This window comes from Solea senegalensis, linkage group LG9 (assembly GCF_019176455.1).
Source record: "Solea senegalensis isolate Sse05_10M linkage group LG9, IFAPA_SoseM_1, whole genome shotgun sequence".
In the NCBI taxonomy this organism is placed as follows: domain Eukaryota; kingdom Metazoa; phylum Chordata; class Actinopteri; order Pleuronectiformes; family Soleidae; genus Solea; species Solea senegalensis.
Window position 1 is genome coordinate 3,341,646 of NC_058029.1, and position 21,529 is coordinate 3,363,174.

At 40.6% G+C, this 21,529-nt stretch overlaps 1 protein-coding gene across 1 annotated transcript; it reads left to right on the top strand.

Moving 5' to 3' along the window:
• Positions 1 to 237: 237 nt before the first annotated feature.
• Positions 238 to 21,509, top strand: smg5 (SMG5 nonsense mediated mRNA decay factor). Its single transcript, XM_044034016.1, has 22 exons — positions 238 to 676; positions 965 to 1,063; positions 4,809 to 4,932; positions 5,842 to 5,998; positions 6,545 to 6,634; positions 7,420 to 7,509; positions 7,740 to 7,818; positions 8,215 to 8,340; positions 9,744 to 9,812; positions 10,015 to 10,241; positions 11,184 to 11,321; positions 12,984 to 13,907; positions 14,087 to 14,256; positions 14,372 to 14,447; positions 15,681 to 15,856; positions 16,985 to 17,143; positions 17,420 to 17,479; positions 18,094 to 18,253; positions 18,491 to 18,581; positions 18,676 to 18,750; positions 18,840 to 18,978; positions 20,053 to 21,509. The coding sequence occupies exons 1-22, from the start codon at positions 612 to 614 to the stop codon at positions 20,134 to 20,136; spliced, it is 3,378 nt and encodes a 1,125-aa protein (XP_043889951.1). The 5' UTR covers positions 238 to 611; the 3' UTR covers positions 20,137 to 21,509.
• Positions 21,510 to 21,529: the final 20 nt, after the last annotated feature.

The following is a 21,529-nucleotide window of genomic DNA, read 5'->3' on the forward strand; positions in this document are numbered from 1 at the left end:
ATTCTATTCTAAAACCTGTGAAACAACATAAACTTGTATGTGTTATATAACTTTTGTGGTAGGCACCAGACTTTATGTTATTATAGTTATATAGTTCATATTATTAACGAATTTAAAAGGGTTAGGGTTAAGGACTGAAGGAGCGTGACAATAAAGTATTGAATTAAAATGAGGAATTTAAAGATGATCTGGCAACCCGTGCCATAATCTCGTTATTGTGCTCCACACTCTCGCGACGTTCAGGCGGTCACTGACTGATAGGAGTAATGGCCGCCTTCGTTGCAATGGCTAGAACGGGTAACAACACAAGAGGCATATCAGAGCGTTTTAGCTGACCGGGAAGAGCTCACATCAGCGGGCACCCCCTCCTACCCGGGTTTCAGAGCGGATGGGTAGAGGGGGTCTTGCCAAAGGACACACGAAGCGAAAGAGACTCGGAGGGAAGGAGAGGAAAGCTAACGCCACCTTGATAGCTAGCGTTAGCGGGCTATCAACAGGATTGTCACTGCCGGGGGAACAAACCCGAGGAGCCGTGACGAGTGTCGGGGGGGTTGGAGGAAGCGGCGACTGAACCCTGGAGCGTGTGAACAAATAACTGGACTTGTTCTAACATGAGTGGACCGGGACAGGACAGCGAGCCAGAGGCGAAAGTCCTTCACATCAAGCGGCTTTATAGGTAAGTTGGCGAGGCCGTTCTGTCAAGCTAACCAAGGTGCTAAATGATAGCTAACTTCGCGCATTGCAAATAAAAGAATAAGCTCAAGTCCTCTTCTATTCCATGACACATCAGATCTGAAATGTTAGCCCAACTACCCTGCAGCATTCGTCAGTGTAAAATGAACGTTATTAGTCACCACTGTCTTTGTTCCAGTGAAACTTAAAAGAAAAGGGAGCTGCCTGCCTGTCTGCTAGCGTGCTGTAAATTTTTAGCCTTGTCACAGTTCTAATGTTTAATGTTGTCCAGGGCTGTGGTGGAGTCTGTGCACAAACTGGATGTCATCATCGGCAGTAAAGCGTCCTACAGAGAGGTCTTCAAGCCGGAGAACATCAGCCTTCGCAACAAGTGAGTGCATGTGTCCGACTGTCAGAACATTTGTTTACATCTTCCTTCGTTTCACGCAAATCCCAAGTCAGCTGACTTCGTGTTTATTTTGCTAACGTGACTCTCTGGCAAGCTGTCTTCTTATTTCATTATTATAACCTGCAGCACAGCTGCTAATCTCAAATCTACCTGCAGTTTATGGACTTCATTCATTTGCCTGCCTGCGTTCACATCACAGAGTTAACTACAGAAGTCAGAATAATAAATGATTTACCATGCATGTATTTACATATAGGAATCTTGCCTTGACATTTCATCTTTAAGCCCTGTTCAGGTCCTGGTAAAGCTGCAGAACCACTTCACAACATTCACAGTTGTTACCGATTTTGAAAAGACTACACATTGACTACACACATTGTGGGAACTTGACTTGTAACCAGAAGGTCGCCGGTTCAAATCCCCACCCGGCCAAAAAAGGGCTGGGGTACCCCTGAGCAAGGTACCCATCCCCCCAATGCTCCCCGGGCGCCACTCAGTGTGGCAGCCCACTGCTCCTAATTCTAGGATGGGTCAAAATGCAGAGGAATACTTTCCCTAAGGGGATTAATAAAAACTAACTTTATTATTTACTAACTTTATTAACTGACCGACTCAGCAGCTTATGAGGACTGAAAGACTGGGGATCATACTTTTAATGACTATGCCTGATGATGGATCACAGACTACATTTGTCAAACCAACTGAATGCATCTAAATGCGAGAGCAGCCATGTCTATGAGAGCGTCAGTTTTGATATTCCCATTTCTTCCTGTCGTCTTCGTCTACTGGCACTATTTCCAACCTACTCTTTCATTGGCTGCTGGCAGTGTTAGCAGTTGGGTCAGTAGTCAATACACACTACCTGATTACGTCTAGAGTCGGTTTAAAAATTTCAGGCACATTTGACTGACTGCGACTGAGGTCGGGTCGGGTCTGTTACCCTCACACACACACACACACACACACACACACACACACACACACAGCAGCTGGACAGCATTAAGTATAATTGTTCTCACCTGGAATTAAAATGCACCTCCGATGACCACATGTGCTTGGCTCTAGCTTTACCCACACTGTATTCATAAACACACTGACGTCATGTCTATTCAAGTTAACACAATTATGTTAACTAGTTTGTACTGCTGTGAATGGGTTTTGTGTGTCCATCTGTGTATTAGTACGAGTGTGTAGATGAGAGAGAGGAGATTTAAGAGTATTTATCTTTGTCATGGAATATCAAGGGTTTTGTGTTTTGTCAGTATTTTAATAAATAATGGAAACTAACATGTGGGTGCTGAGAATTGTAAATAAATCTGTGATGGATTGCTTTCATGCATGCTCAAGAATAAGGCCACATGCATCTCTAAGGCTACATTTACACTTGATGCTCTTTTGCTGAGATGTAATTTTGAATTTCTTTTGAAAACCTGCTTACATTGTGTTTCAAAAGTGACCCACATCTGAAATCTGCATTTAAACTGCTTGACAGTTAGGCAGACAGCCCACAGGGTCAGCTTTGCTACTGAAAGTAGTGTTATTTTGACATTTAGAAATCCTTATCTCAAAGGCTAAAAGGGCAGGAACATTTCATGAGTCCTCTGGCTTGAGGCCTTGTCCTCCTTTGCACCAGTCAAAAGAGAGTCATGTAATCTTGGATAGTGTCCACATGTGTTCCATCTGCTTCTCAGATGTAAATGCACATATCCAATTCATATCCAATTTGTTTTCACTAACGAAAAACTAAAAGACTTGAAACTGACCTCAGAGTATGAGTCCAAATGCAGCCCAAAACATTTCTAAATGTGTTTTTGTGATTGCACCCGATGACACATTCAGGATGCATTAGGGACTTTCAAACCTGTTCTTTGCATGTGATTGAAACTCTCAGGACAGGTGTCAGTATTAGGCCTGAGCAAAAACATCGGTAATGGCCGCTTAGTTTGCCACAGTGTTAATATCACTCATTAGGTTAACAGTGGTTTGTAGAAAAGCTCCTGAATATGGATCTGACTCCGAGTCTATCTCATCATTTCTGTCTTGAGCTATGACCAGCAAATTAAAACCCACCATATACTGCTCAAATGTGTTTGAATACGTAATCTCAGTCTATCCTTAGAATACATAAACAGTTACACAGAAACATTCCAGTGCATTCCAAAACTTTCCAAACTAGTCCCCACATACTTTTCCTTCCTTCATCACCTGGATGAAAGGTAACTAACCTGCTTTTAAACCTGTGATTCCTGTTTCCTATTGTTGGATTTAGAAGTAAACATGCTTCTGAAGAAAGATGTTCTTGATATAACCAGTTCATTCCCACCTGTCTAGTCTAAAGGATTGCTGGAGATTCTAGAAATACATTCAGAACAGTAACTCAGAAATAACCTTCGGGTCAGTGTGGTAATTAGGCTGGTTACTAAATTGTTAGTAAAGTGATTTGCAGTCTCGCATTACAGTTCCTGTTAAATGCAGCCACATGTCCGTTTGTGCCTCTTAATTTTATCAGTGTATGTACACGAACATGTGATCTCTTAAAGATTTAAGGAAAGTAAGTTAAAGATAAATTGAGCTTTAGTCGCACAGCCAGCGTAACAGGGCATGTATGCAAACTGAATACACTAAAATGAAAGCACACAATGAGAAAGAGGAAGTAAATGTGTGAAACAGTCATAGGTGTCTACACAGACACAGATCGAGATCGTTCTGCTCAGTGTCTATAAGAAGTTTGTACATTTCTGACTTCTGATTCATTGACTAGGTGGCCTGTCACTGTTGTCGGGACAAATGTGTCTTAAAAATTAAACAGTTACCAACTACTTTGAGCATTTTTAAATGTTTTTCTACAAAAGACGCAAATCTTTCTCTAGTTCTGTCTTCTAACTGTGAATATTTTCTGCTTTTCTTCTTGGTCATGTAAATTACAAATGAGTATCTTTTTTTGTTTTTGACTGTCAAAGAGACACATACAAAGTTTTCCACCCTCAGCTCTGGGACATAACATTTTATAGACCAAGCGATTCATCAGTTAAATTGTCAAGTGAAACAAAAAGTATCTACAATAATTTGTTGCATTTTGTTGGACACACCATTAAGATTATATTTGAATGTGACGTGATTTCATTCATGTATTCAGAGTCATCGTAGTGAAGTCTAAGATCTGTGTCTGGATGGGGTCTGGGTAGTTCGCTGTCAACCTATAACAAACATAAGTGAACCAGATGTTTTCAAAACAGCTGGAAAACATCTGAAGGGGTGATGCCTGGGTCACACATAAATGATGTACACCTTCTTGTTTGCTGGGAATTATCAGTATTATTCTTCTTTTTTTTTGAAAATGTTAATCGGTTCTAAAAGGTTTTGTTGATATATGAAGCAGAGAAGCCAGAAACTTACTTTTAGAAGATGACAAATCTAAATGATTCTTTTAATTATTAAAAAAAACGACCTAAACTGAATAATCTTTTATCAAAATGGTTAAATCAATTTAGTAATTGAAACATATTCAAATAGTGTTAATCATTATATTATTGCTCTCTGGCGATGTCAGAAGCTTGAACCAGCAAAGGTCAACATCACCAAAGGTCAAATCTAAAGGTTTCAATCCTGTAATTCTTTTCTCTTCCTGTGTAAACTTCTCTTGTGAAATTAAATAAATCCATTGGTCCTCAAGTCAAACCAATCACCTCCTTAACTCGTGTGTGTGTGCGCGTCTGTGTGCTTTCAGGCTGCGAGAGCTTTGTGTGAAACTGATGTTTCTCCACCCTGTCGACTACGGCCGCAAGGCGGAGGAGCTGCTCTGGAGGAAGGTTTACTACGAGGTCATCCAGGTCATCAAGACCAACAAGAAGGTGAGCGGTCCTACAGCTGTGGAACATGCCTCTTTGCATGTGTTTGCAGACTGCTGTTTCTTGCTTGTTAGCTGGCTCAACACACTGGTTATGGGTTAAAGGTCAACTTAAACAGGACATCTGCTGTTCTGTCGTCACTGGCTCATAAAGTACCTCACAAAATACCATGTTATTCACAGGCTGTGCCAGCGGAAACCAAACCTTTAAAAAATGGCACTTTGCTTTGGTATTTGACCAACACGGTAAAAGGATCATTAATACAATCAAATGTAGCTGGGTCATTTCTCAGCTGATTTTTTTTTTTTTTGCTATAAAAGAGTTGTGCTTTAAAATATTCATAAACTGCTTATTAAATTTGGTGCATTTTCCTTAACTGTTGATAAAAAAAAGGGTTCATAAATGGCAGTCAGTCTACATTAGATTGGCACACATACTGCGTTTCTATCATGGTATGGTTCGTTTGGTACAGTCCTGTACAGTGTGGAAGGGACGGGTACCAAAGAGTGGAACGGTTGGAAATGCAAAAGAAAAAATACATACTGTACTGAACCGTTCCACACGGCTTTAAGAGTCTAGCTGCTCTCCAGCTTTCCGATACCACAACTCCATATTCCGACATTTGCTGCTGTCTCAGCTTTACTTGCTCTATGAAACTGTCGCACTTTCACCTTCCCTCCATCAGTCGTGACGTAATATGCATTATTCCACGTGTGTGGCGCGCAAAATGTCATTGGGTGACACAAGACACATCTCTGCTCCACTGAGAAACAAAGTTTTGTGAAGCTGATGGGCATAATTGGCACTGTGTGAACTCATTTGACAGTTGCCTCAGCTTTATATTTTTTGATTCTGGTCACACCTTTGTAATGTTTCACCTTATCCGATTTCCTTCTCTTTCCTTCAATGCAGCACATCCACAGTCGCAGCGCTTTGGAGTGTGCCTACCGCACGCACTTGATCGCCGGCGTGGGTTTCTACCAACACCTGCTGCTCTACATCCAGTCCCATTACCAGCTGGAGCTGCAGGACTGCATCGACTGGACGCACGTCACAGACCCTCTGATCGGTCAGATGCTCAAAAACACCCTCATGCAAACATGGATCAGACGAGCTGCATTTAATTTGATCATTTCTTTGTTCATGTAGTGTATCCGTCCAAAGTGATCTCTATTTTTCTATATATTTAAGTAGGAATTGAGAATTTACAGTAGAATATAATGAAACCTTTTGTTTTATGTCAAGTGATAAATAATTGTTCATGAGTTTGTTATTAATGCTTTAGTCAGGAATGAGTCTTTTGAAACTTGTGGGTTTAATATTTAAGATTTTAGTGACATGAGATTATTTTAGAGCCACAAAGGAAAAATACAACAAATACATACAATGGTTTATTATTGGCCACTTAAAACAGAATAACCTTCTGACATGTAGAGAAGGAGAATTAATATAGACTGTGTGGAAAATGTTGACTTGTTCTCTGATTCCAAACTGTTGCTTTGCTGAAATATTATCTGTATGCGTTGTTATATAAATCTGACGCCCGTCTAGATGAGTGCATCAACTAAATGAAATGTAAAACAAAAATGTGTTGGGTAAATTTTTTCCCACACAGGCCGAAAGAAACCAGTGTCTGCCTCACCCAAGGAGATGGAGTGGGCACAGATGGCGTGTCATCGCTGTCTGGTTTACCTCGGAGATCTAGGTAATAACATGATAACGCCGCCTTTGTAGCCAGCTTGTCGAGTTGTGAGACAGCATGCGTGTCATTCAGTGTGGGAAATCTTGGCTCCGCTGCAGAGTTTATTTGGCAGGTGCACTGCTTTAGATTTATCTGTGACAGAGATATTGAAATTTTAATGATTGAACTGGATGTGAGCTAACTCTAGTCCGTTGTCTGCGTTTGTGTACATTAGAGCTGCAACGGTTATTTTCATAATCGATTAATCTGTCGATTATTTTCTCGATTAACCGTTTCATAAAATATCAGAAAACCTTAAAAAATGTTGATCTGTGTTTGTCAAACCTCGAAATTATGATGTTCTCAAATGTGTTGTTTTGTCCACAAACCAAAATGATTCACTTTTAATGATTTCTTTGTTAACCAGAGCAAAGAAATGAAGAAAATATTCACATTTTAGAAGCTTAAACAATCAGAAATCTTGTTTTAACCATGAAAAAAAACTTTTGATTATCAAAATAGTTGTTGATTAATTTAGTAATCGATAAATAATTGATTGATCGTTTCATCATTATTTACCTCCTCTTATGTGATCTTAGAGATTTAAAATCCATAACAAGTTACTCTTGCTAAAATGTCTATTATGTCTACTTTTTTCATTATTTAATTTTTTCATTAGTTTAAATGTTGCCGCTGCTTTTTAATTTCTATGTTAGACTGTACTTTGTAAAGTGTTTGTAAATGATCAAGCTTTTTCCGATAAAAAGTATCTATTTTTTTACTATTATTTGATGCGTTTTCCTCTGCAGCCCGTTACCAGAATGAGCTTGCTGGTGTGGAGGCTGAGCAGCTGGCTGAAAGGTTTTATCATCAGGCCCTTTCTGTCATGCCACACATGGGTGAGTGTCTTGTAGAACCTCTTAAAATATAGTATTATTTTATTTTTTTTTAGGATGAATGAATCTGTTGATTGTCTTCTCGATGAGTTGATTGGTATTTTAGAAGCTTATAGATGTTGTGGTTTAATAATGAGAAATATAGTAACTGAAGATGGAAGATTGTTACACATACATTCTGTTTACAATGCTATTAAAGTGTTTCACCATTTTCTTTATTTACTTGTGTAAAGGAATGCCTTTTAACCAACTGGGCACATTGGCAGGAAGCAAGTTCTACAACGTCGAAGCAACCTACTACTACCTACGCTGGTGAGAAAACTTTTTCTTATGTGCCATTGCAGTGCCGTGCAAAAGTATTCAACCCCATTGTCGTTTCTCCCATATTCTATAATGTTTTTAGGGGGCGGTTGTGTCATTTGATTTATATGACTTACCTGCTACTTTGAAGGTGTTTGGTAGAGCATTTACAGCTTCAAGTCTCTCGGCCCTCTCAATGCAATTTTTGGAATCTATTTTATTTTTTTAATTTCTCTTCATTCGCTTCCAATTTTGACATATTTTGTGTAAATTCAGTCCATGATATCCCAAAATTCTGTAGAAAAGGAAACCTGCCAAAGAGGTGAATACTTTTGCAAGTCATGTTTGAAACTAAGCCAGATCTCATAAGTAACTAAGTTCCTAACAGATGCTTCTTTCCGTGCTCAGCATCCAATCAGAGACCCCCTTTGAGGGCGCCTATGGCAACCTGAAGCGCCTGTTCGACAAAGCTGCTAAGATGTACCATCAAGTGAAGAAGCAGGAAATGAAGAAGCTGTCTCCATCTCGTCAAAGGTGAGGAGCATTTCTGTGGGTTTGGTTTCTGACCATGTCGGAAAACCACGGCAGATCCCTTACACTTCATATGACGCCAAGATAAATGATACTGGGCATCTTTAGATTATGGCCTCCTTTCATAATGCACTGGCTAATCAGTCTGGAATAAACAGGATATTTTGTCTTCAGTGTTTTGACACCCCAGAGTAATTCTAATTTAGTCCCATTTCATATCGGGGTCTTTTATATAATTATTGACTTGTGTTCTCTCCCTTTTAATCAGAAACACTCTTTAACTATTGTTGGGATAAAACAGCGTCTCGCCGCTGATGGGATTAGATGATTGATGATCCCTGTGGGGAAATTAGTTTGTTTCAACAGCAGCTGCAGCAGGAATTAAAGACAAAGTGAATAATTTAGAGCTTTGTGCTTCAGGAAGCTTCTTCTCCACGATGGTGTCCAAAACATTTCACAGAGACATTTGAATCGGGTGATTTGTTTGTTTTTTTAAGATGCAGTGTGAACCATGATTGATGGCACTTTTTGTCACCAGGAGTATTTACATGGTGGTGCATGCAGACATTTAGATTAACAGATTGTTTGCCACTTGGAAAGAACACTCAAAGTACTGTCATTGTGAACATCCCCTTTTATAATATATAATAAATAAAACATAAATGCAGCTATTTCTAATTTTAATTATTAGGTATGTGACCTAAATATACACAAGAGGCATGTAGAAGGTAATTATTAAATATCTCTGGACATAATTCAAGTCAGTATAACGCTGTGACCTCAGAGCTAACACTAATACTGATGATAATACATGTACAAATGTACTGTGTGTTATATATACTTTTCATAATTGATTCATCTGCCAATATTTTCTCGTTTCGTCTATTATTTCTTAACCAGAAACCAGAAAATATTCACACTGAAGAAGCTGAAAAATCAAAGAACTTTCATTGTTTGGAGAAAAAAAACAAAACAAATCGATAATCAAAATAGTCGGCGATCATTAAGCGATCATTTAATAATCGGGTTTTCGCGTTGCAGCACTTCTTGGAGATGAACTCTATTTGTTCAAATGTTGTCATACATGTGATTCATGTGCTTTTATTATACATTGTAAACCTGATCCTAAACCGTCTAGGTTAGATTCAGTCATTTGGTTGGTAAAAAGAATTGATTTGATGCTTTGATGAATAAAACTGATAGATCTACTGTTTATATTTTTATGTTTTACTGCAACACTTGAACATCTGGGCATGGCAAGCTAAGCTAATGTTAGCCTGGTTAAGGATGGTGGGGAGTGCTTCAGACAGAACCGTTGAGAAATTCACTCTGCTTTCCACGCTCATTTTCACCAAAGAAAAAAAAGAGTTGTTTGTTATTTATTAGTGTCCATTATTTTGCTGCAGATCAAAAGACATCAAACGCCTCCTGGTGAGCTTCATGTACCTGCAGAGCCTCCTGCAGCCCAAGAACAGGTGAAACACCAACGTTCACACTGTAGAATTAATCATTGACTCTACTGTATTTTTAATGTTTAACCACTTTATTGGCATTTTTAAGGCGTGTACACAGTGAAATCAGAGTCAAATACTTGCATACATAAATGGACACTCGATGATTCCCGGTGTGTTTATTGCGCAACCAGCTGTTTTATAATTCCCACTGTTTCTCCTGCAGTCTGATGGAGACTGAGGTGACGTCACTCTGCCAGTCGGTGCTGGAGGACTTTAACCTGGTGCTGTTCTACCTGCCGCCTATAACACATGGTGGCGCTCACCAGTCGCCGAGTGAGGAAGAGGAGGAGCAGCAGCACAGTGACAGCTCCTGCCCCGTGCTGCCGGACACCCTCGTCTTTAAGATGGTCGTCACTTGTCTGATGGTGGTGCACAGCCTGAAGAGGGGAGGTCGGTGTTGCTATGATTTTTATTGTTAAGTCAGTATATGTGAGCACGTTTTTGTGAGTTTTTTGTGTTGAAAATGTTGTGTGCCTCCTTGGGAATTCAACTTTATGAGTTATTAACCTGTTAAAAGTCCAGTGTTTAATAATTGGTGACATCTAATGATGAGAATGCACACTCCTCCCATTCCCAAGCATGTCCTGGAACTAGAGTGTCCTTTCTCCCACCTCTCTGGCATTTACCCTTCCTCCTTACTTGGTGTTTAGGACAGACAGCCGGCGTCTGATTTATGTGCAGTCTTCCTCATTTTATGTAATAAGCATCTGCTTCAGTGCAAAAAAGTGGGTGTATTCGGGGCTGTATATTAAGGCCATGTGTGTGTGTGTGTGTATATATATATTTATATATGTATGTATGTATGCATGTATGTATATATGTATGTATATATGTGTGTGTGTGTATATATGTATATATATGTACACACACACATATATGTATATGTGTGTGTATATGTATACATATATGTATATATGTGTGTGTATATATGTATACATGTATATATGTGTATATATATATATATACACACACATGTGTATATATGTGTATATATAAAAGTTGACTGTCATAAATATGGCTTTTTGTGTTTTAAGATTTTAAAATAATTTTATAATCTTCATGTTAATAACTTAAGTATAACATTAAAATTGTAAAAACATTTCTGTACCAATTCTTCGAGGACCAACATCGGTCTCACAAGAGTATTTGTGATCAATTATCTCCAGTATTGAAAGTACTGGGGGGCAATTGAAATTTGGTATTTAGAAAAGCAAACCTAAAGAAATGAATTGACTACACCTGTTTTACCGCCTTCTGGAAACAATCATCTACTGGTAGACACATTTTTTAATTTGTCTCATACTGATAGTTGTTGGTGTGTTGTTTCGTTAGGATCTAAGCAGTACAGCGCATCCATCGCATTCACTCTGGCCCTCTTCTCCCACCTGGTGAACCACGTGAACATCCGGCTGCAGGCTGAACTGGAGGAAGCGGAGAGCCAGGTGCCTCCACTTCACACTGATGCCACTGGTGAGAGAGAAACTCTTATCTGCACAGTTTTCAACACCCTGGGTTTGCAAATTAATTGGAAGTGCTTGAGTTTATTTACAGGGCCTCTTACATGTGCTTGGAATTCATGAAAGCACTTAAATTTCACAACAAATATCTGTCTGACTAAATATCACTAAGTCACTTAAATTACTTTCACTTCCTCGTCCTGATGCTAAAGAAGTTTGAACTGGAGTTGAACTTGAGGTCATTTGAGTCTGGTCAGGCGGTGACGGTTAAGTGAAAAAAGTCCAACTGTGTGAGAAAACCATCTGTTCAGTAACACAACATACCCTACCTGTAGATGATATGAAACTAATCAAGCTGGCTGTAGAATGGTGTTCGGTTACCATGGTTACCGTTTCCCGTGCGACTGCGATGCGCATTTATTAAATTTTTTTCCATACGTGTCGTCGAGCCAGCGACCTATTGTCGGCAGCGACAGTGTCATGTCTTATAATTACTTGGCAACATAATGGCATACAAAGTCAGTATTTAACATACTTGTTAAAAGTTGTATTTTAAAACCATTTATTTACATAATAAGGTTCTAACAATTGGTATTCAGATGTTTAATATTGACTGGAAAAGTATGGAATTATGAAATAGAAAATGTGTAGTAACTTTTGTTACGGAAAGATAGATGTGTAGTTCTCAATAAAAAAAACCCCACATCTGATGCTAAATGAATCTATAAATATTAAAAACAAATAAACACGGTTAAAATGTGGTTAGTTGCTGCTGTGTGGTTCAACAAGCAGTTGAACAGGTTGACCTAATCCACTGGCTGGTGAATGTAGTAGTGTGGATTTAGTTATGTATTATAATCCTGCCATTATGAAACAATTGTGGTTGTTTACACTCATAAAAATCTCTTTAAGTGGGGAAAAATAATGAGCTTGTGTTTATTCATCATACATATGGAGTTTACCACGGCTGTAAGGTGCTGGGAAAATGTGAAAATAGACCTTGAAAGTGCTTTAAATTTGACTTTGGAAGAATTCCTCTGAGCGATGTTGTTTCAGAGGAGGGAGAAGCAGAGAAGGAACACAATATTTGGCATTTGTTTTGTTTGGTCATTTAGAAAACGTATGCATTTAGTCTGGTGGGGGCTTTTATGAACTTCTCTAAAGCCTGTGTGTGTTGTAACAGTAACTAACCTTCCTCTGCGTCTCAAGCTGTACTTGAGTTTGAGATCAATGGGCCAGGAAAGTCCTTGAAAGTCCTTTTATAATGTGATTTTTAAGTAGGTGTGGGAACACTGAACTGTGAGAAAGTGCTGAAAAAAATCCTGATTAGTCAGCACAGTACAGGAAATCTTCCAGCCTGCTTCATAGATCAATGCATCAATCCCAATGTATCCTCATCAGCAACATCTTTTAGGATTAAAGTGCTGTTCTTTTTGTTTTAAATCTTGTGGGACAGCAGTGTGAGAAGTTTCCACCTTATTAAAATGTATTTTTCCACTTACACCTTGGCTCAGCTGTGGAGAGCAGTTTTATTGACTGTGTCTGATATTCTCTTTAAAGAAGAAATCAATCAGGAATATTAGTGAAACATCTTTTTAGAAGCAGAGAGCATTCTTGAGCATTGAACACAAATTTTGTTTATTTTTTAAAATGTGAACATTTCCTCTTCATCTAGATGATCTGGAGATCAGGGATTTGGCATCTTTACCGACGGATCACTCCGAAGAGAAGCCTCTGCAGAATGGCTCTCTGGAGCAAGAAGATGAAGAGGAGGAGGAGGCAGCTAAGGAGGAAGATGGCCCCGAGAAGGTTGTTGCCATGAAGCAAAGCAGCGTGGACGAACAGCGCAAGTCTGAAGACGACAAACAGAGGCAGAAGAAGAAATACACTCGCCTGTCTCGACTCCGCAGACGTCGCTGTGCTCACAAGGACGGCCGAGGAGAGGACGACAGTGACCTCAGCGAAGGCTTTGAGAGCGAAGACGACGAAGACGATGACGAGGAGAAGCGCGGACGTTGCGATTCAACTGGTGGCACCGCGAAAAGAGCCCCTCTCAACTCGTCCTCTGTCAGAAAGGAGACAAAGAGAGACCCCCTGGGTGAGGAGGGCAGCTGGGGGAGTGGCTCCGAGGAGGAGGAGGAAGGCGGAACAGCGTTTGATGTTGAGACCGACTCTGACATGAACAGCCAGGAGTCCCGCTCAGACCTGGAAGACATCGAAGACGCGGAGAGCTCGGACAACTTGGAGGGTCAGGCTCGAGAGCACCAGGATGAAGAGGAGGACGAAGAGCAACCTAAGGAAGAAGGAGGCGAGAGGAACGGCGACACTCCTCCGACTACCAACGGGCCACTGTTGCCCACCGACTCCAGCATCAGCAGTAACCTCCAGGCCATGTCCTCGCAACTCTTTCAGGCCAAACGCTGCTTCCGCCTGGCACCGACGTTCAGTAACATGCTGTTGAGGCCACAGGCCTCGTCCTCCGCGGATATTCCCACCTCCACTGATGCTTCGGCTCCACCCTCCCAAGAAACTCCGCCTCCTCCAGGGGAGTCTTCCAGCGACATCAACCCTGGCACTGCCAACGGAACCAGTGAACATGGTAATATGCTTTTCAACTAGAAAATGGAGCTCTAAATCATACGTGTGCTGTTTTTAATTTGATGAGAAAAAAATTAAACTGCAGCCTTTCCGTTGTTACTCAGTGGATGACTTTTAGTGATGTCAAAGATTCCCTTTAACTCGTTTTTTGTTCTGTTGTTCTACCACCCTTCTCTTCAGATTTGGACTCTGATTCAGAGGGGAGTGAACCCAGCACTCAGTCCGTGCCCAGTGAGAAAACCCTTCTGGAGAAGCTGGAGATCTTGACCAATCAGGGTTTGATCCAAGTGGTGAAGGTCTTTGTCGACTGGCTAAGGACCAACACTGATATTATCCTCATGTGTGCACAGGTAAGACGACAGCGCCTCCTGTTATGACCATGAGACTCTGGGGGGACACACACACACACACACACACACGTGAGGAGTAGATTCAGCCGACTGTAATCCACTGTTCTCTCTGCAGAGTTCTCAGAGTCTGTGGAACCGACTGTCTGTCCTGCTCAACCTGCTGCCAGATGGAAACAAGATGCTCGAGGCTGGTGAGTTACTGACACCATTGGGTTCATAAAGATTCAAATGTTTGCAGCGCTGATAGACATCGACTTTTACTCCTAAATCAGTTATTCTTTTGTGGTTGCACAGAAAAGGTAGAAAACTGGTAGTAAACAAGCTGCCATTACTGTGGTAGTGAATCCCCTAAGAATGTTAACTTTGCAACGGAAGTCGGGAATAATCTGTGTCGTTGCTGCTTCAATATTAGTATAATGTAAAATTCATCTTTGGAAAAAACAACCGGACAAACTGTGAAATGCACAAACCTTTACTTCTGGACTAGTGTCTCTGTGTTTAACACAACTAAAGCGGGTTACAGAGGTCAAACGTAATTGTAAATTAACATCCAAAAATCTATTGAATTATGAAATCCACAAGTCCTAACTTACTATATCTACACAGACAACATCAAGTGTGTTGCACAGTATATCAGTTATTGAAATTTGATAGTGCTGAAGTCGTCCTTTTTCTGCATTTTTTTATGGCTGATTTCACAACCGTTGTCTGACTATCATTTAAAATAACATTGTGTAATGTCATTATTGCTGGTGGTGGTCCACTGTCTGTTTTGTGTATATTAGTGTATATTTCTTCCCAAAAAAAATACTATCAAGTCACTACAGCTGTCAAGTCCATAATACACTGACAAATCTAAATATTTAAAGGTTCTATATTAGCACTTTGTGCAGTACTGTATGTCCCCACTTAAGAATATTATGTTTTAGTTTGAGGTTTTGCTTTATTGAATATTCGTTACGTGTTTACAAAGTTTTGAGGGACAAAATTAAGCCAAAGAAAGAGCGTCTTTTGGAATATGTGGAATACAACGGTAATGAAATTAGATTGCAAGTAAATTCAAAATCACGGAAATAAGCATGCTTCAATAAGCATGATATATATGTGGTTTCCCCATGTGTAAAACCATACAGTAGTTGTTTAATTGGGATATTATTTGATATATTTCAGTAGTATAATGCATTTCTGGTGTGGTTTGTTAAACGGTGAAATCATAAATCTTATTTGTCCATGCAGTTTTATGTCATTTGTTATATTAGTTCATATTTTTGCATGTACCTTATACATTTGAACTCTTGTGTTCACAAGAACATCTCATCCATGTTTTGTTGACTTACACTACATCGTTAATACGCTGAATATTTCTCGTTTCATTTTTTTTTTTTTCTCACTGATGTGTGTGTGTGTGTGTGCGCGCGCTGCAGAGCTTGGTCTGAACACAGAGTTGACGCAGCTGTTAAATGAGTGTGAACAGCCCGGTTTGGTCCAGACCCTGCTGCTGCCCGAGGACGTGGCTCTGCGACACTTGCCTGCTCTCGGCGTTGCTCACCGTCGCCTTGATTTCAGCCGCCGCAACACCTCCCTCAGCCCCCTGCAGGAGGTGAACTCATGCACTCACACAGAAACACACAGTGGAATGAATTAAATCAGCTCAACATTATATAGACTTTTCGTCATCAATTAATAGGGTTAGGGTTTGGTTTAAAAGAAATTCTGAATATGATAACATGTTTATCAGTGTTTCTTTGTCACATGGAGCAAAGAAAGCAGAGCATTTTCACATTTAAGAAGCTGAAGAATCAGAAAACTTAACCCCAATGGATTAATTGATCATCAAAATAGACACAGAACAGCATTATTATTCATTTTGGAGTCGTGTCCGTGGCCACCTGATGAATCCAAGTACAATATTTGCTCTTATTTGTCTCTGTGTTTAGTCTCCGCTAACTCCTGAAGGAAATGTCTGGCTATTGAATGTTAAACAATTGTGTGCTGGTAGAGTCCTGTTTTTAGTTGGAAACCGGTTCAACAGTAGAGTTATAGGCCATGAAACCAAGTCCAAGAGCTCAAAGACACGTGAGCTCTATGGTATTTAACAACATTTAGAGGTTAAAGTCCTTGGAGGTTGATTGATCCAACACAAGTAATCAAAACACTTTAAAATGATATGACATAAATTCTGTGTCTCGGTGTCGAGTTATATTTTCATCATGTGTCACTTAATCGATTACTAAATTAATCAACAACTATTTTGATAATCGATCAATTGGTTTGAAGCTTTATTCATGATTAAAAGTAGAGTTCCGATTGTTTAAGCTTCTTAGATGTGAATATTTTCTTAATTTTTTTGCTCTGGATAACAAAGAAATCATTAAAAGCTAATCATTTTGGTTTTCGGACAAAACAGGACATTTGAGAACATCATCATTTCCAGGTTTGAGGAACACTGATCAATATTTTTCACACCAAATGATTAATCTTGAAAATAACCGACAGATTAATCGATTATGAAAATAACTGTTAGTTGCAGCTCTAATTCTTTTAGCTTTTTTCTTACAAACAATAATTTCTGTGTGTAGTGGCTGCTTAAACGACATTATGAGGCCTTTGATAATTCCACACCAAAGGACCTTGTATTTTTTTGATGCGTTCCAAACAGAACACGTATACAAACAAACAACAAATCTCCGTACTAAATTATAAATGATCTGCCGTCTCTTTTCTCCAGTGTGTGGTGCGAGTGTGTTGCATTCGCAGTTTTGGCCACTTTGTAACAAATCTTCAGGGCAACGTGCTTCACTTCAACCCAGAGGCGGGAATCTTCACCAGCATCAGCCAGTGTGAACAGGACAATCTGGTGCAACAGGCCAAGGCCCAGTTCAGAATGGTGAGTGACCAGAGGCTGCAAGTCCGTCCTGTTATTCTACTGCAGAGTCTTAAAAGTGCAACAGAAGTGATGTGCGACTTCATTGTGATAATGTTTACACGGTAAATATTAAGCTCATTCTGTGTATATTCTAGTTATTCTCTGTCTATACACTGCATATACTATGCATTATATATTCATAGATTTTAAAATGCTTATCATCGATTGCATTTACTGAACGGTCTTTATTTGGTGTGCCATTTAATGTTGACTTCCTTATCGTCTTTGTTCGTCCAGGCGGAGGAGGAGGCGCGTCGGAATCGCTTAATGAGGGATATGGCCCAACTTCGATTACAGGTTTTTTTTACGCCCAACGTTTTATTTTGTCCTGCGTGTGAAATCCTGTTTGTAAAAAAAACACACACATGCACGATCATTTCATTAACTCCAAGAATGTCACATTAAAAATGGATGTGCTTGGCAGAGATGCATAAACTCATGAGTCATGTGAAACAAAACACAAGTAAATCTAATGAAAATGTTATTTTTTTGCATAACTCAGTTGAAGACTTTTAAAGTTGCTCTCTGCCTCATTTGCTTTGATCACCTGCACTTGGGTTGCCATAACAACCACTTGTTATAGCTTGTTTAGCTTGCTACGTTGAATAAATACGACATGGTCACCCTACTAGGTGATGCACGTTTTACAACATTTTACATTTTCGCAGATGTTGGATAAAGATCAAGTTAAAATCCATGTAATTCCTCATCTGATTGGTTCAAGAGGAGCAAATTATTTTAATTTAATTTATTATTCTTCTAATTTGTACGTGAATTGAGTCACTGCGACGCCGATTGTACCTAATAAATTGGCGGAGTGTATGTGGAGCATTAAAGCCACAGACATTATCATATTATCATCATCAGATCATGAGCTGATGGCTTTCCCTCTCTCTGCCTGATCCTTGTAGTTGGAGGTGTCGCAGCTAGAGGGCAGCCTTCAACAGCCCAAGGCTCAGTCATCCATGTCTCCTTACCTGGTGCCAGACGCAGCTGCTCTCTGCCAGCACCTGAACCTCGTCCGGCAGCTGGCCAGCAGCGGCTGCTTCATCATCATCATCCCCCGGACAGGTCAGTGCACTGACTCCGCCTCTGACTCTTCTGAGCAGCAGCAGGAGGTGAAGGAGAAAGGGATGAGATGTTTCCTGCTGTCGCTGATGTGTCGCTGAACCAAGGAAGTGGATGGAAACTCTTCGATTATTTCAAACTTTCTTTTAATGACTCACCTGTAGAGAGGGACAGCAGACCATGAACCTGTATCCATTTCTTATCCAAACAACATCAAGGGATTTTTGTTCTTTGTTGCAGTAATCGATGGACTTGACCGACTGAAGAAGGAAAACCCTGGTGCGAGGGACGGCATCCGCTTCCTGGAGTCTGAATTTCGCAAAGGCAACAGGTGTGTGTGGGTTCTACTGGATCTCCTCCTGCTGTTCTTTCCAAATTATATGCAAGGCTGTTTTTTAACTGCTGTTTACTTCACGCTGCTGCAGGTACATACGCTGCCAGAAGGAGTCGGGTCGTAGTTTTGAAAGAGACAAGCTGAAACGGCAGGACGTGGAAGCCTGGTAAGACTTTTACTTCTGTTTAAATGATTTTTTTTTGACGTCTCGGAGGTCGTTGACGTGACGCGGGGTCCCCTCTTTTGTCTTTCCAGGCATCTGTATAAGATGGTGGACAGTTGTCGTCAGTTAACCGTCTCCCAGAACAACGGAGATGAAGACACGGCCGGCATGGTGACCATTCTGACCGGCCATCAGGTGGAGGAGCTTTGCAATCGATCAGCAGCTATGAAGGTGAGTCGCACGCTGTATTTTCAACATTTCGCAAGTTGTCGAACACGCGGTTCCCACGGGTCCTTGAAATTCATTTGGAAAAAAAGATTTCAAGGCCCATGAAAGAGTTTGAAAATTGCCCTAGACAGACATGGGTCCTTGAAATTGCTTGACATTTCTGCAAGAATGAAATGGTTGATATTTAGGTAAATGTCTCCCTTGTTTGTTACGACGACACCTACTGTTTCAGGCCCTTCATTGCTTGATGCGTGCAGATTACTGTGATTGTGGACTCTGTCCACTGTCTCTCTGCCGTTAACACGAGATTCCGCGGAGAACAATGAGCGAGTAACGTTACGCAAGAGAGTGAGCAAATGACAGCGTGATGTCTGGGAAATGGAAATTCCAAGATCTCTGTCTCGCCAAAGAAAATGACACAAAGACTGACTTGGATCAAGATCCCAAAAAGGACAATCACTTGTCCACAAAAGCGGACGCCATGGGCGAAGCGGCTCTTACAAGTTGCGCTCCCATCTTAAGCTCTGTCAGCACATTCAGTCCTTGAATTTTGGGGGAATTGGTCCTGGAAGGTCCTTGAATTTGATGTCGGCCAAGGTGTGGGAACCCTGCAAACACTAGTACTTTTTTTGTGATAGAGTGTGCTCAGTGTTAATTACTAGATTAACAATTAGATGTTGTTTCTTTTAAAACAAGTTGTCTGACTTGACGGGAGTTAATAATATTTTAGCACAAGTTGTAAATGATGCGGCCTCTGCTCTGTTGTTGTGTATATACTCAAACGCTCCCTCAGTCAGGTCTGATAGTTTTGCTTGACAGAGCCTGTTTTCAGAAGGACAAGGCAGTAAACAAATGACTTATCATGGTCTCTGTTCACAAAGACCAAACAGAGGTAGAAGAATAACAACAGCAACAATTATTCATCAACAATTATAATCAACAAAAGTTACATACCTGAGCTTTACGGTCAAATATTTGTGTGCAATCAACTTCTCGCTTTGGGGAGTTTTACAGAATAATCTAATCCACACAGCGATTTTTATTGAAGTGGATTTTTGTTTTTTCCCCTCCTGCCAGACGGCGTTGCAGGCAGCTAGCTCGGCGGGCATGGAGCTAAAGAATATCGTGGATTTCTACCGGCAGTGGAAGGAGATGGGCTGAGAGGTCAAAATGGCGGCAGCTGTCGGTGCTGCGAACAGCTGATCGATCACAACACTCGCTCCCTCTCTCTCTCTCCCACTCTTTTGTGTATCTGCGTCTCCGAAGGGCAAAAAAAAACAAACAAAAAAAACAACCGACAAGTAAAAGCGGTGTGGAAGGAAGAGTTCAGGCTTGGAGAGCTGGAAAAGTGAAGACAGTGGAGTAAAAAAATAAAAAAAATAACAAGAAGAGACAAGCGAGGGGGGAGGGGAAGTGGCACTAAAAGAATAACAGCGGCACATCGGCCACTTCCAATCCTTTTAACATAAAGAGTGACCCCTAGTGGTTGGGGTGAGGGAAATGGTGGGGGACGCGACACAACTTTTAAAGTGCCCCTGGTTCACACCCTAACCAGGAATACACTGTATATGTTAGCAAAACGAGTACATAACGTGTCGAGAGAGAAACTGCGCGCGTGCACGCACACACAAACACACACACACATGAACACACTCGCGCTCAGATGAGTCCATATAGATATTTAGAGCGGTAGTGGTTTGGATTTTCTGTTCCATCCCTTTTCCCCCTTCTTCAGTCTGTATTTGAGAAACGGGGCCGAGAAGGTTGGAGCCTGATCGGGCGGCGTTTTTTGTAAACTAGCGGGCGATGATGACAAACGTACACACACACACACACACACACACACACAGACACACAGAGTGACAGTGGAGGCGCCCAGCCTTCGAAATCAGACGAGCGCTCTCGCAGCTCGTTGGCAGGTAAAGGTTGAGGACGGATGTACAATTCTTCGGGATCGGTTTCTTTCCTATGTGGCTTTTTTTGTTTTCGATTAGTTTTTTTTCTTTATTTGCAGTGTACTTTTTTGTGACCAGTGACTTATGTATTGTGCTAAGAGAAAAGAAAAAAAGACACGACAGGCGTTTGCCCTGTGAGAGGTTTTTAATTTGGATTTTATTTTTGTACCCAAATGACGTTTATTTTGCTTTTTTTTTTGTAAGCTAAATTTGAGTGACATGCAAGAATGTGTAAGGGAAAGGATTTGATGACGCCTGTGGATCCACTGAAGTAGAATTAAAACAAAAAAAAAGAAGGATTCCGATTTTATTTATCACAGTGTCGTGTTAGACCGAGGAGCTGGTTAGCGTCACGTTGTAGCTAATCGTCGAGAGAGAGAGGGAAGGGGACTGGCTGATAATTTTTTTTTTCTCCCTCCCTTGAGGAATTCGGGACCCCATGTAAACTCCTAATAATGTATCCCATCAACATCAGCATTTCCATAGTGACTGTCCCATCATACACCGTGCAAAATAGAAACCCGTGTATGTGTGTGTGGCCATGCATTGAACAATAAAAAGGAACTCATAAGATGATGATGGCGTCTCTCATCTGGATC